The sequence below is a fragment of the Rhinolophus hipposideros genome (assembly GCF_964194185.1).
Source record: "Rhinolophus hipposideros genome assembly, chromosome: 6".
Taxonomy (NCBI): domain Eukaryota; kingdom Metazoa; phylum Chordata; class Mammalia; order Chiroptera; family Rhinolophidae; genus Rhinolophus; species Rhinolophus hipposideros.
This window is the reverse complement of record NC_138052.1, coordinates 97,090,010-97,104,507: the sequence shown is the minus strand read 5'-3', so window position 1 is coordinate 97,104,507 and position 14,498 is coordinate 97,090,010. Positions and strand designations below refer to the sequence as shown.

Genomic DNA, 14,498 nt, shown 5'->3' with positions numbered 1-14,498 from the left:
GAACGCTGTAGTGAACACCGCAGAGCCCGGCATCATGCCTAACTCGGCTCCCGGGGCAGCCTGCAGATGAGTCCAATTTGGAGGCTCCTCCCTGCACCTCATGACTGACAGCTGAACTAGACTTGTAGGGTTGCCTGAACACCTTCCATCCACAGGTACAGACTCCTGCTTTGTCCCTGAGCGCCCACCATGTGCCCACACAGTGACAATGGCACTCCACCACCGGGGTTACGCACAGTTCACACCTGCTTTTTACTGTCTGTCACTGAGCCCGGACGGGGCAGGATATGGCAGAGAAGATGGTCCTTCTGCAGACGCTGCCCACACTCAGGTGAGGCCTGGGACACGTGTGCACATGTCACACCGGCACACAAGTGCTAGACCACCCACCTACTACGTGGGTTACGTACACACATACAACACGTTTCCTTCCCTTTTTTGGATATTACTCTATCGAGCAGAATTTCAGTTTGTTGGGGGAAGAGGACTGTGGGTGAAGCAACTGAACACAATGCCCTAAGACAATCTGTCCTCGTTGGACCAAGACTTCTCCTCACCCTCCCATCCGCACCTTCGCCAGATCAAGTCAGTTCAGGGATTGAGGAGCAATGGATGGGACAATGGCAGTCACTCTGGAGACAGGAGGAACCCTGAGATCAAAGTTTAACCCCATGGATTCGAGCCTCTGAAACTGAGGCCCAGAGGGACACCCGCATTTCTCAAAGGTTGCATGGCAGCAGCCTGTCTTGGCTCCCCAGGCCAGGGTTGTCTGCCCCCTACAGGACACACAGTAGTCGAGGCGGGGGTCCTCCACCATTCTGCTTCCAGGCAGCTGTCACCGTATATAACACAGTCCAACAAGAAAATGCCTGAATTCTGTCTCAGTACATCGGCTGCTCCTAACACCAAAGTCCTGGGACACAGAGGACATTGTGCCACCCCCTCACCCCAAAACTACTGCGGCCCAAAGAGGGGCTGCCCTCCCCCCGACATACACACATGCGAGCTCCGCTACATTATTCCAGCCAGAGTTCAATTCAAAGTCTCCCTTTGCGTCCAAGTTTGAACTGCATCAAGATTAACACGACAGAAAGCTGTCTTCCAAAGCACAAGTTAGCCGCTCCCCCTGCAGAACGAGGCACCCTTGCATTCGACCCCCACTTAATAAGCACGTGCCCCGCTGTGCCAACACTGCACCTGGAACCTGAAGCCACGATGCTGTTTCCAGAAATCCACTGGATTCCATGCCAAAGTCACAGCGGCCTTGGGAAACTTCGCATTCTATAGAAAGTGCTGGCTCAATGTTCCTCTGGGTGGATGGAGAGAGACCAAACGCTGTCGAGTGGAGAGTCAAGCCGATGGGTGTAGAAGGGTTCGCTCTAAACATTCTTTCAACTCTTCTGTGTTTGACAATTTTATCAGAAAATGTTGAGAAAAAGATCGACCTCAAGTTGGAGCCAAATGTCATCTTTTAGTAGTGAGACGTCTTGCTTCACTAAACCCAGGCCCTAGACTGTGGGACACCCCCTCCCCTGGGCAGAACTAGAAGGGCCCCCAAGCCCACAGGTGGGTGGGGGTTCCCTCAGGGGAGCAGTCCGTTGTTGCCCCACCCCACCCGCCCAACACACAGTGCCCCAAAGCTTCTGTCCCAAAGCTTCTGTCCCGTGGGGGAAGGCCAGCCAGGCCTTCACAGACAGACAAACCAGAGTGCCTTTGATCTCCAAGCAGGCAATCCGCAGACAGACTGAAAAGTCCGAGAGTGCCACTTCAACCTGCATTCCACCAGAAGGAGAAGCTGGGATCCTAGGGAAAAACGCAGGCTCCCTCCTAAGTGTGGAGCTCGGAACCGCTCCCAGGAAAAGCAGCAGTGCCATGAAGTCCTGACCCAGCTCACGGGCCCCACGGGGCCTCCAGACTCTGGAGAAAAGCACGGAACCCAGTGCCCGGGTCTTTGGGTAAGCTGGGAGGTTAAGGACAGCACTGGTGGCGCTGATGGGGAGGGAGGGACTCGAGATTAAGGCTGCAGGCAGAAAAAGATCTATAACTTTCTTACTCCCCAGCACAGGATGACCAGAAAGGCAAGTACAGACTGAGACATCTGGGTAAAAATGAAATTACCTTAGTGAAAACTGGAAACTGACTTTTTTGTGTGAAGACAGTGGGATTTCTTTGAGCAGAAATGAGTTTTCCAAGGCCTCCTGCTGAGGCAAGACGACATGGCGCCTGCCAGTGACCCCCTAAATGTCGTCAGCTCCCCATCTTCGGGAGCTCGGACAGGGCTTCCTCCTGGGCCTTCTGTGTACACCCTCTCCTCTGCTCGCCCACCGGCCCTGGCCTCGCACAGCCAATGGCCAGCTCACCTCTGTGGTCCAGCACCTGGCCCTACCAGCCCATGGATTAAACTCCCTGAGTAAAAAGTACACACCCCCAATAGACAGACAGGTAACTACAGATACAGAGACAAATACACAGACGTCAACCAAGCATCATTGGCCTGTGCTCTGCATTGCTCTGCAAAAGGCACAGCACCCAGGAGACCACCCGGCCAGGCAAGGGGGCCCGCGGGGGCCACCACAGCACAGGGTCTGGGAGCGGCTGGATCACCTTCGCGCCCCGCGGACAGATTCAGCCCCTGGGGAGTGAAGCACACCCGCCCGACTGCCAAGACGGCTGTGTACCTCAGACACTGTCACAGACCCCGCAGAGGAAGAGGCTGCAGCACATTCCAGATGCCTGCCTCTCCGCCCCTGTGCCAGCGGGCGTGGCCCTGAACCTCCACATCCAAGCCTGTGCTTCAAGGACAGGGCCCACCTTTACCACTGCCGTGACCACCCCGTGTGGCTGGCACTCCCGCCCACCTAAACCTGGGGCATCTGCGATGGGACCGTCCCCACAAGCCGCCCACTCCTGCGTTCCCAGTACCAAACCTCCGTCCCTCGCGCACTCCTCCACCCTGAGACTCACAGGCAACCTCAGGCTGCCCTGTGTCCCCCTTAGAGGCGCGTCTGCTTTCGCACTGCCTGGTCCCCCGCCTGCCCTCACAATGCTCTGAGCTGAAGCTCCCCATGACCACAGCCCCCCCATTCCTAGCCCATTGGCAACAGCTGAGCACACTGCCCCTCCCTCCCTAAATGAGGGTCCATCCTCAAGAACCTGCCCCTGCCCAATACCGAGCGCCCGGCTGCTCTCTGGGGCCCACAGGCTCTACTCCCTCCTCCCATCCTCCCCTCCCTCCCGTTCTCAGCCGACTGGAGAGATTCAGTCTGGAGGCTGCACTCCTGCTACCCAGGGGCCTGGAAAGCCCCCACTACTGCTTGCCGCCCAGGTCCCCAGCAGCGCCCAGTTGTCTCTAAGGCTGTGGGGTCCTGGGCTAGACCTGCAGGGCGCTAGCTGGGAGAAAGGCGCAGGTGGCCACATCTGCCCGCCCCCGCCCCAACACCGGCTTCGCCTGGGGACGGTCCTGATAACATCTTGCCTAGGGATTCTCATGTGAACCACTTCCCATACTAAACAAAGTAAAGATAAACATGGCCCGCCTACTCCCATCCCTCAAAGTAAATATTTGCGTTTTGTAAAGCCACTGGAGAAGTTGGCACATGCACACTCCCCTCCCCCCCTTGGTGGGGTCCCTATAAGCTCCTGGCCTCCGAGCCAGCGTGGCCTTTGTGGAGGGGACAGGCCGTTCCCAGGACTCTACAGAACCAACAAAGAAAATAACCCCCCGTTGAGAATAACAGAGTTGGCAGCACTTAGCTTCTTTTTTCTTTTGTGTCTTCGCATAATTGCTACAAACAACAGAAACTGAACTGCGCTAATATGTAACTATTAAGACCACAGAACAGTTCAGGCCAAAAGTAGCAAATGAGTTTCCTTTCAAATACCCACCCAGGTGGAAAGGCTGCCTAAAACCCAGGCCCCAGGTGGTGAGAAGGACTCCAGGCGGTGCCAGAAAGAGTATCCCATCGGGGAAGGAGGTCTCCCAGGAGCCAGGAGAGAAGGGACCGGCCTGATCCCGGGGAAGGGAACCCTCCCCGTTGTGAAGGGAAGTACTTCCTGGTAAAGGACTTCACTCACCTAGCTCCACCTAGAAAGCTGGAATTATTCAACTAACAAGGAATTAACCGTCTGTAGAAAATCCTGCATTTGGAAAACCTAATGTCTAAAACAGTGCAGGGGAAATATGTGTGTATTAGCCACTTAAACATTTGTTAACAAATAATGGAAAGAATGTAAATCAAAGGAAGGAGGAAGCAGTGACAGAGCCACGTGAGTGGCAGGAACTAGACCTTGAACAGCAGGGCAAGGTCTCTCCACACGGCGCCAGCCTGATGGCAGTGTTAGGATAGTTGAGTCAAGCCCAGGGAGGAAAGGTTAACAAGACGCAGCAAGCACTGCGCTCCCCGGCGGACACGCAACACGACGGGGACACCTGGGCAGCAAAAAACAAAAAGGCACAGACGGGACCATGCACAGCCGCAGTAGGTACACTGCCGCACACATGACCCAAACGCCCATCAACGGTCAAACAGCTGGGTAAACAAAGGCAACCACCTCTAATGAACGCACTGTGATGGGTCTCCCCGCGCAGCCCCTTCTGGTTCTTGATCTGGACACTGCTCACACACAGCCCTCAGCCTGTGGAAACGTCCTGTCTGCCTGTATTTAAGTTCTATGGCCAAAAAGGGTGTTCACAAAAATGAGCAAGTTAAGTGGTCTCATTCCCACCAATCCCAAACTCCAAATAAGAATACATGGAAAATCAGAGATGCAGGCAAAGCTAAAATCAAAACAATGATCCTTTGTTCGCGTGTTTGCTTGTTTGTTTGTTTGTTTGCTTGAAATCAGGTTGCCAGCCTGCACTCACAGGAGCATGTCAGAAGAGGAGACTGAAATCACTGCCCACAGCAGCACCGCACATCTATCAAAACAGCAAAGGGTGGGTGGACGGGTTTCCAGAAGTGCCCTCCCTGGAAAATATACCAATTCTCCCCTCACAGAAAAGGACAACTGGAAACATGCAGCAGAATATCAGGGCAACCAGCTCCCCCCAAATTTCTACTGCATTGCAACAGCTTGCAAGTATCCTTCCCCGTGACAACAAACCTTGTGAAGCCCACCGTCTGCCCTGGCAGGGAGAGTATGTAAGAAGCAAAAACTCAGAAAACTAAGGTGGATCTTGCCTAGGCGTTCATCACAAAACAGTCTCATCCCTTCAAGTGTCCTCAGTATGGTTAGTACACCCAGTACCAACTACACCTCACTGAATTAAAACCAACTTCACATCCTAAAGGTGCTGTTCTCCCTTAGGACTATTACCTAAGAACACGGTAACAGTCGCTTTGGGGAAGCCCTGATCCGAAGCTGAAATCAACATGCTTCTATATGCCAGAGCCTGCTCGATGTTGACATTTCTAAGACCAAACATAAATCGTTTGTGAGCATGGCCCAGAATTATTTGGAATTCTTCTCCCAGAACCATGAAAAGCATTTCCCACCCTCTAAAAAAAAGAAAGAAAAAAGAAAAGAAAGCAGCTTCTAACCATGATGCTAATGACAACCAGACGGCATGAGCAGTTTTAAAGATTAGACAGTTGCTTGTGTAGAAACACTGTACAAATACTCCAACACTGCAGCCCAAAAAAGACAGTCCCCATCAAACAGCGGGAGAAGTGTGAAATTTGCAAATGAGCCCCTGGTTAAACAAAACACCAATCTGTTCCCAGAGAGCTCAGGGTGGCCACCTGTTCCGGGCTGGTGGCAAGTTCTGACTACCCCTGGAAGAAACAATATCGGAGCGATGACAGCCCCCTCGGGTCCCGGGGCCCCACCCTCAAGCCTATATTTAGTCTGCTCTTTATGGAATATCTCCCAGCCTCGCACACAGACAAGCTATTTGGCTGGTTATTCAAAGGGTCCATTAAGAGCCTCTTCTGGCAGGGGTGGTATTTGTTCTCCTTCCCTCCCCAGGCCCCAGAAGCAACCAAGACACCCCTCTTGGCCCTGGTCAGCGAGATGGAGGACCACAGGAGGTGCCAGCCTCGCCCTGGGTGGGTCCTGACTGCGTCGGGAAAGTCACACCACGCAGCCGTGTGGCAGACTTTCTGCACTATCCCTGCCGGCCCCTCCAGGCCCCTGGGAGGCCAGCTCACTACAGCACCCACAAAGCCTCGCACTCATACCCCGTACCGAAATAGCAGATGCTGCAGAGATTAGAGGCTGACATCTGCAGAGTGCATTCTGCTTCTCAGAGAAAAAGGTACTTAACAAAAGGAAGGAATTATGTAGCTAAGCACCAGATCAGAACCCCGAACCCTGGACTTTAAAAATAACTAAGCCTGATCTGCTTTGCCAAAGTCAATCACTTAAGCGAAAGACTCAAGGGATCTGGTGTGTTGGGAAGGGGGTGGAGCTGAGGGAGGGGGTGAGGGTGGGGGCACGGGTTTGTTTGAAAGTTGAGAAACACGAAACAAGACCAAATCAGTAGTTAAAACAAGCCAGAGCCAGACTCACAAACTATAAACACCTGCAGGGTACACAGGAAAAAAGGCTGCAAAATAAGGGATCTTAGTCTTAACAAAATAAAAAGTCTGGTTTAGACAGAAAACAGCGGTGGTAGTAACAGGGCCACAGGTTTTGTTTTGCAGGTTCCCGTCACTGCTTCTCCCTCCTGGCTCCTCTCACAGCCCTTTCAAGCTGCCAGTGACACCCAGCTCCCCACTCGCAGAAATGCTCCTTCAGCTCTAAAACAGCAACGTAACTTCCAACTGCATCATCTGCTCAACTATGCGACCAAGTGAATTGTGCAGAGCCCCGTCGAACTGTACCGGAGACCACACTAAGAATCAACCATCTCCAACGGAAAGGAGGAAGGTCCCCGAGAAGGAAACGGGACATCCGCTGGTCCTACTCCCTCGGGCTCCCCAAGGCGCTGACCACTTCCCCTCACAGGGCGCTCAGTGGCGTGGAGGTAGAGCGAACACTAACAGGAACCCACTGGGACCTGGGTTTAAATCCCTCCTGTACTACGTTTACACTGTGTGACCCCGAGCAACTCCCTGGGCTGCTGGCCCTCCCCTGCAGCCTGCAGGCCGGCCAGGTGAGAGCAGGCCGCCTGCATGAGAGCACTGGCCCAGAGGACCCGCCCCGGTCAGGGGGCTCCGGCCACCCACGGCCAGGCTTCTCCAAGTGCTTCCCTGGACCAGAGCATTGGCAGCCGCTGGAAACCTGGTAGCACAGCACGTTCTCGGGGGTCGGGGTCAGCATGTGCTTCCCCATATCCCCCACCCCCATGTGATCTGAGAACCAGTGCTCTCAGTAGTACTGAGGACACTATGTCGGCCACCCAGTCTGTCACTCATTCGTCTCCATCAACGAAACCGATCCTGTCTGAAATTCGCTGACGCGCAGCATAAAGAAGCACGGTTCTGCACACAGTCGGGTTGAAAACTTCGCCAGGAGTCAGCAAGCAGATCGTCGTTGTCTTCCACTACGTACACGAAAGAAAATCTCCTTTGCACCACAGGCACCACACGGCATTAGGTCTCCCCCCTAACTAACCCACCAGCCCCAAAAGGTGCGCAGCCCTAAACCTGTGCTCTGTGACAGGTGTCAAATGCCCTGACACCTGCCAGAGGAGCGACACTTTACACGACCCCAGGAGGCGCAAAAGCACCCAAACTCCAGAGAAAAATGTTCGCGTCTCTGGCAAGTCAACAAACAACTCCTGGCCATCCTGCAAGGACCAGACAGGACCCCTGGAATCACAGAGGAGATGAGCAATGACCAGGACGTAACTTGTGCCCTCCAAGAGCTCCCGGCCTTCCAGGCTGGAGTGGTGGAAGGACAGGAGCTGCAGGCAGCGGAGGGCACGGGGGAGGCAGACCTTCGTTTTGACTGCGAGAGGCCGGGAAAGATGCTGACATCAGCCAGACTGGAAGGGACACCAGGACTGTCCCTGGGTCAGACACGGCCATTAAGGCGTGAGATCCAACCTGGAAGCGATGAGCAGCCAAGTGAGAATTGTCTTGCAGAAGGAGACTGTGGCATCTGTATCAATAACAAACAGGCCCCTACCTTTTGATACACTGTTGATTACACTTTGAAATATCACGCCTACAGTCGGTAGTGGCAAAGGGAAACTGAGCTCATCTGTGGCAGAAGAAATGTGCTCCCTGAACACACGCACCTGCAACTCCCAGAGGAGATACATTTCCGAGCGGGAACACACTTGCAAAAGTCCTGCAAAAGTCCTGCCGTGACAAGGACTCCATAGAGAACATGATACTTCCGGGTATTTGCAGTTTTCAAACCCTTCCCATCTTGGATGAAGGGAACACATGACACATGCTTAGGACGGCACGCACGCAGGGCTTGTGGGGACTATGAATAACCACAAGCTCTATTTCTATCTCCAACCGAGCTAGAGAGCCATCACCGAGGTCGGATCTGCCCAGCCCACCTCTCTCGGGCATGTCCTATGCCTTCCGGATGTCAGAGGTGGCATCTAGGTCACGGGACTGCCACAGAATGAACTGAGCACTCTACAGAGCACAAATGCTGAACAAAGGAGCTACATCATGGGAGGAAGTGTGGGCCCCCTGCCTCATCTGCCCAGGTCCCCCAAATGGGGGGCCCAGCCCTGGAACCTCTGTGAAACGGCCCTTACCAGGGGTGCCGGGCAGACCTCTCCTGCCAAGGACCAGACCATTGTGACCTACCTGGAGCCCTCAGAGGAAGCCATACAAACCACGGGTGGGGCCAGTGGGGAGCTTCGATCCTGCTGACCGGCCGCCTGGTGAGGGTGTTAGCACAAAAGCCGGCTGGGGGCTCAAGCGCTGCCCTGCTGGCCGGGTTATCACTGGCACCACAGTTCTGCCACTGCCAAGTGGAATCGCAATGTGCAATTGCCAACAGAGGCTTTGCCCCTAAAAGAACAGCTTTATTTAATAAGGCAGTTGACTCATTTTCCTCAACCCCATCAACCCCAGACAGGCTTTTTCAAGGAGAACTGAAGGGGAAACCTAGCCAAGCTGTTCGCACTGGAGGCAGGCCACTCCCAGCCTCTTTTCAGGGCACGAAGAACACCCGTGCCAGGGGGCTGCATGTCACAGCATGCCACACCCCCATGGGACACTCCAGCAATCTGAAAACCATCAGCAATGCTTCCTCAAACTCGAGAGATTTGGGGAGAAAAATAAATCTACCGAAATCTGAAATCAAGATTTAAAAAGATTTTTTTTTGGGGGGGGGCACAAGGTAACGTTTTAAAACAAGACTGAGAACCAAATCACATTAGAAACGGTCACAGACCCACGCGTATTTCTCAGTGAGGGTCTCAGTGAGCTCTTTCAACCGAAACATACACTGCCGAGTCCATGTCATTAGAGATGTTTCCCAGCCAGGCCCACCCCAAATCCCTCTGCCGCTGAGCATCAGCCTGAACAGCGTCGTCTCACAAGGTCACTCCTTCCAACAGCAAAAGCTCCTGGAGCTCCCGGACAAGAGGGAAATGTTAAATAAACTACAGCACAGCCAAATGCTGGCTGGCACAGCATGCCAACATGAGAAAACGCATCTTCAGACTTTCTCATAACACGGAAAGGCGCTCCCGTGACGCGATCACAAAGCTTTGTAAGTTTCACTTCACTGTCTCGGATGCCCACGTGGGGGGAGGGGCGGAGCCCAGCGGGAACAGTCTCCAAAATGCACACTGTTGTCTCCGTTTGGTGGGACAGGTGATTTTTAAACTACGTGCCCTGAGGTGCACATCCTTTCCTGATTGGAAGTGGTTCTATTTATAGTTTGGAATGACTGACATTTTGCCGCTGTGGCACCTGACCCCCGTGGCGCACAGGCAGGGCAGATACGTGTTTCTTAAGTCACTGTGATGCTCCCCCGCGCCTCTTTGTCCCACTGGGTCCCCCCCAATACATCTGCAGTCGTGTTCCCCCGCATGCGCTTGGGTTCAGCGTGAGTGGACACCCCACACAACACACCACATTGTTTCTGCATGGTTCTCTCTCCTCATACAAAAAAATGTTGCCATGTCACCATAGAGCAAAGCTCTCCATTTCCTCACCATATCTGAGAACGGGCACCGGGGGGGAGAACACTTCCGTGGAACACAGGAACCTACAGTTCACGAAAAGGGCCAGTGTGGGGTGCTCTGGGAGGCTGCAGAGCTGGGCTCTCCATGCAAATGATCCTTCGGTTCAGACCAAACTCGGAACCACCTCAGGAACGTTCAGGAGGTCATTTCCCTCCCAGAACCTTCATCTTCTGCAAAATGGAAATGAAGCTCGCTCACACTCTCTCACAGGGCTGGTACAGCCACACAATGAGATTGACGCACGCAAGCGTGTTTCTGAAGTTCTACACAAATGAAAAGTGGTATCATTGTTGATACTGCAAACAGAAGCACACGTGAATGATTCTTAAGCCTGGTTAAATGAACAGCTCTGATGTAATAATACTATAGACATCCCTTTTTTTTTAACAGAAAAATCATAACATCATCAAAGTACCAAGCAGGATTCCTCCGCTGATTCTCAGTCTTACTAAAAATAACAAGGATTCCAGCAAGAAGTCTCCCATCATAAAGGTAGACAACAAGCTACCAAAAACCATCCTCTGGGAACCACATTTTTTTTTTTTAAAGAAACACAAAAACCACATCCTCTTGCTAGAAAGTCAAATTGCTTTGCTGGAAGTGCTCGAGACCCCAGAGCTGGACTTCCAGAATGGGAAATGAATGCCAGGTGCCTCATGAATCACCCTCAGCCAGCGGTCTCTGCACAGCAACGAGGTGCTCTCAGCCAGGTGTGTTCAATACCTGGCACTGGCTTTCGAAGTGTTTCATCAGACTCCTGCGGGTGCTGCCAGAGAGCTGCAGACAGTGAGACAGGCACAGCGCCCCTCCACTTTGATGGCAACAGGGCTGAGCTCAGGCCCCAGAGAACTTTCCTGCAGCACCACCCCACCGTCATGGTCTCCCTCTCGTCTTGTCAGAGGCACACCAGAGCCCCTGCCTCTCAAGAAGTCTGGAAGCATCTTCAGTTGCCAAGAGGGCGCCTGGTGCCCTGAGAGCCAAGCCCCACAGACGGCTGGAGCGCTGTTCATACCCTGCCCGGGAATGAACAGCCCCCTACGGATACAGTGGCCAGTCGGCAGCCTGGCCAGGCCACTGGTCAAGTCCACGGGGCTGCCGAGAGCACCATCAGTACCAAACATTCACCGTCTCCACCTGACTGGCCAAGCGTCAAAGCAAGACACTCTGGGGTTAGAAGTGCAGATTGCAGGGCGCCAGAGCAAAGCCTTCCTGTGGCCAATGCCCCGTCACTCACAGATGGAGAGGAGGTGGGCGACTGCCTACGGCCGGGCTTTTGGACACGCTCCTGCCAGGCCTTGGAATGTTCTCAATGTTCCTCAACAGCGGCCCTAGTGGCCTTTGGTTAGGGCGGCTCTGCATTACAGACAAGCCACCCGTGAGCCTTCCGCCATCCCTGGCCAACAGTGACGAGAGGGGAAAGACTGCTTGCTGACTGACTGGGGCTGAGTGTAACTCCACGTTCCAGGTTGCAGCCCACCTGGTCACCCAGGTGAATCTTGGCAGGACCAAATGGATACAGCAGGGAGACGATGCGGGAGCCCAGGAGCAGAACAGTAAGAGCCACCGGCAATCCCGAGAGAACAGCAGCCCAGCGGAGACACGGCGCTGCCCCTTTCCTGCGGGCTCACAATCTCATCCAACGCGCAGGAAGAGGGGGTGGCCTCCAGGCGAGCGAAAGGGAGCCCCCGAGGCCGCCGGGGCCCCCGCCCTCCCGGCAGAGTGATTCTAGTTCGCCCGGGACTTTTGCTGGAAAGCACTCTACGGGGGCCAGCCTTTGCACGGAGCAGGTGGACCTGCACCACGCGACCCGCAGCAGGAGCTCCCCCTCTGCACGGGCTCAGCTGGCGGCCCGCACTGCGCCCAGCACCGAGCAAAGTCACGCCGCGGGGGCCGCGCCCCGCCCACACCGGCCGGCCAGAGCCTGGGCGCAGCAGCAGCACGTCTCAAACCCCGTCTCCCACGTCCAGCGGGACGCTCGGCCCGGCCTGGTGACCTGTCACGGCTCCGGCGGCGCCAGCCTTTGCAGCTGCCCCCGGGCCCGGGCTGGGCCGGGTCCCTCGGGCGGCCCAGGCCACGAGCGCAGCACAGCGCCGTCTCGCAGGACAGGCTCGGCCGCCCCCCGCCCGGGTTCCCGCCCGGGTTCCCGCCCGGGTTCCCGCCCGGGTTCCCGCCCGCAGCGCCCGCCCGGCGCGGGGGGCCCCACGCACGCACGCGCGCACGGCCGAGCTGCCCCGCGAGCTCCGCCAGCCCGCGGGGCCCGGGCCTCACCTTCGATGGCGATGACGTGCTCTCGGATCTGGTTCTGCAGCGCCGGCTCCTCCACGCGCTCCAGCAGCTCGTAGATGGAGTAGATGTTGGGGTGCACCGACTCGAAGCGCTGGATCTCGGCCCGGATGGCCGCCGAGTTGGCCAGCTGCTGCTGGTAGTTCATGGTGCGCCGCCCGCCGCCCAGCGCCCCGGGGCCCGCGGGCCGCCGAGCCCGGGGCGCCGCAGCCCCCGGGGAGCCGGGCCCGCGGCTGCGGGCGGAGGGGGCGCGAGAAGAAAGGAGCGGGCGGAGCGGGCGCGGGCGGCCCGCGGGCTCAGTGCATGGCCGGGACGCGCGCCGGCTCAGCGGGCCCCCATGGAGCGCGCCGCCCGGCCCCCCGGAGGCTCGCCCGGGCGCCTCCCCGCGCCGCAGCCGCGTCCAGCCTAGGCGCTGCCCCTGCGAGCAGCCATTAACGCCCCGGCGGCCGCCGCGCTCCGAGCTCCGGGGCCCAGGGCCGGCCCCCGGGCAGTGGCCGCGCCGCTCCGGGCGCCCGGCCGCGCTGTGGGTCCGCGCGCTGCGAGCTGCCTGCCCGGCGCGCCGGGGCCCCGCGCTGAGCCTGCCGAGCGCCGCCCGCCGAGCCGGGACCGAGCCGCAGGCGCCGCGCCAGCCGCCGAGCCCGCTCCCCGCGCCGCCAGCCCGGCCGGCCCCCTCCCCGGCACGCAGCACTCCGGCCCACGTCGGCCCCGCCCCCGCCTCGCCCCGCCCCCCGTGCGCTGCCCGCCCTCCGGCCGCTGCGTGCTCCGCGGCGCTTCCCAGCGCGCCGGATCCCGGGGAATGGCGCCAGGCCCCGCCCCGCCGGCCGCGGGGCTTCCTGGGACTTGTAGTCCGCGCCGCGTCGGCTCCCCGCGGGGACGACGCTGTGCGGGCGCGCGGGCTCGTGGCCAGGCGCGCAGCCGGGGCCGGGGGACCGGGGAGCAGGACTGTCCGCCCGCCCGCCCGCCTCCGGCGCGTTGGGGCGCCTGCCCCCGTCCTCTCCGCCGGCCCCCGCGCCGCCCCTCGGGCCCGGGAGGCGCTGCGCGACCCCGCCGGCCCGCGGTTTTGTGGTTTCCAAGTGGCTGGCGTGAGACGGCGACTCGCCAGTGTCCCCCGATGGCACTTGGTTGGCTTCCCTCCCCACCATTTTTAACTTTCAGCCTCCTTTTCCGACAGTGACCTGCGTGCTCCCTCGGGGGCGTGGGTGTTGAGTCCACGAGTAAAGTGAAGTTTAGATAAGGATGCGCGCTCGGTGCGATGAAGTACCACGGAGGTTTCCCGAGCATCATCCTCCTTAAAGGGGGGGTCCGGGGGGGGACAGAGGTGGCCCTCAGGCCGTAGCCTCCCGAGCGCTGCCCGAGCGCGGCGTGGCCCCTGGCAGCCCCGGGGCCCCGCGCAGCTGCCCCGCACCGCACAGCCCCGCGCAGCTGCCCCGCACCGCACAGGCCCCGCGCAGCTGCCCCGCACCGCACAGGCCCCGCGCAGCTGCCCCGCACCGCACCGCACAGGCCCCGCGCAGCTGCCCCGCACCGCACAGCCCCGCGCAGCTGCCCCGCACCGCACAGGCCCCGCGCAGCTGCCCCGCACCGCACCGCACAGGCCCCGCGCAGCTGCCCCGCACCGCACAGCCCCGCGCAGCTGCCCCGCACCGCACAGGCCCCGCGCAGCTGCCCCGCACCGCACAGGCCCCGCGCAGCTGCCCCGCACCGCACCGCACAGGCCCCGCGCAGCTGCCCCGCACCGCACAGCCCCGCGCAGCTGCCCCGCACCGCACAGGCCCCGCGCAGCTGCCCCGCACCGCACCGCACAGGCCCCGCGCAGCTGCCCCGCACCGCACAGCCCCGCGCAGCTGCCCCGCACCGCACAGGCCCCGCGCAGCTGCCCCGCACCGCACCGCACAGGCCCCGCGCAGCTGCCCCGCACCGCACAGCCCCGCGCAGCTGCCCCGCACCGCACAGGCCCCGCGCAGCTGCCCCGCACCGCACAGGCCCCGCGCAGCTGCCCCGCACCGCACCGCACAGGCCCCGCGCAGCTGCCCCGCACCGCACAGCCCCGCGCAGCTGCCCCGCACCGCACAGGCCCCGCGCAGCTGCCCCGCACCGCACCGCACAG

General features: G+C 58.6%; 1 protein-coding gene across 5 annotated transcripts in view; it reads right to left on the bottom strand.

Moving 5' to 3' along the window:
* AGAP1 (ArfGAP with GTPase domain, ankyrin repeat and PH domain 1) overlaps positions 1–12,874 on the bottom strand; it is a 521,440-nt gene extending 508,566 nt beyond the window's left edge. For all 5 annotated transcript variants that reach the window (XM_081051870.1, XM_081051871.1, XM_081051872.1 and 2 more), the window contains exon 1: positions 12,377–12,874. In XM_081051870.1, the coding sequence (XP_080907996.1) occupies positions 12,377–12,539 (163 nt within the window). In that variant the 5' untranslated portion in view covers positions 12,540–12,874. The remainder of the gene's footprint in view (positions 1–12,376) is intronic.
* Between the last annotated feature and the right edge of the window lie 1,624 nt (positions 12,875–14,498).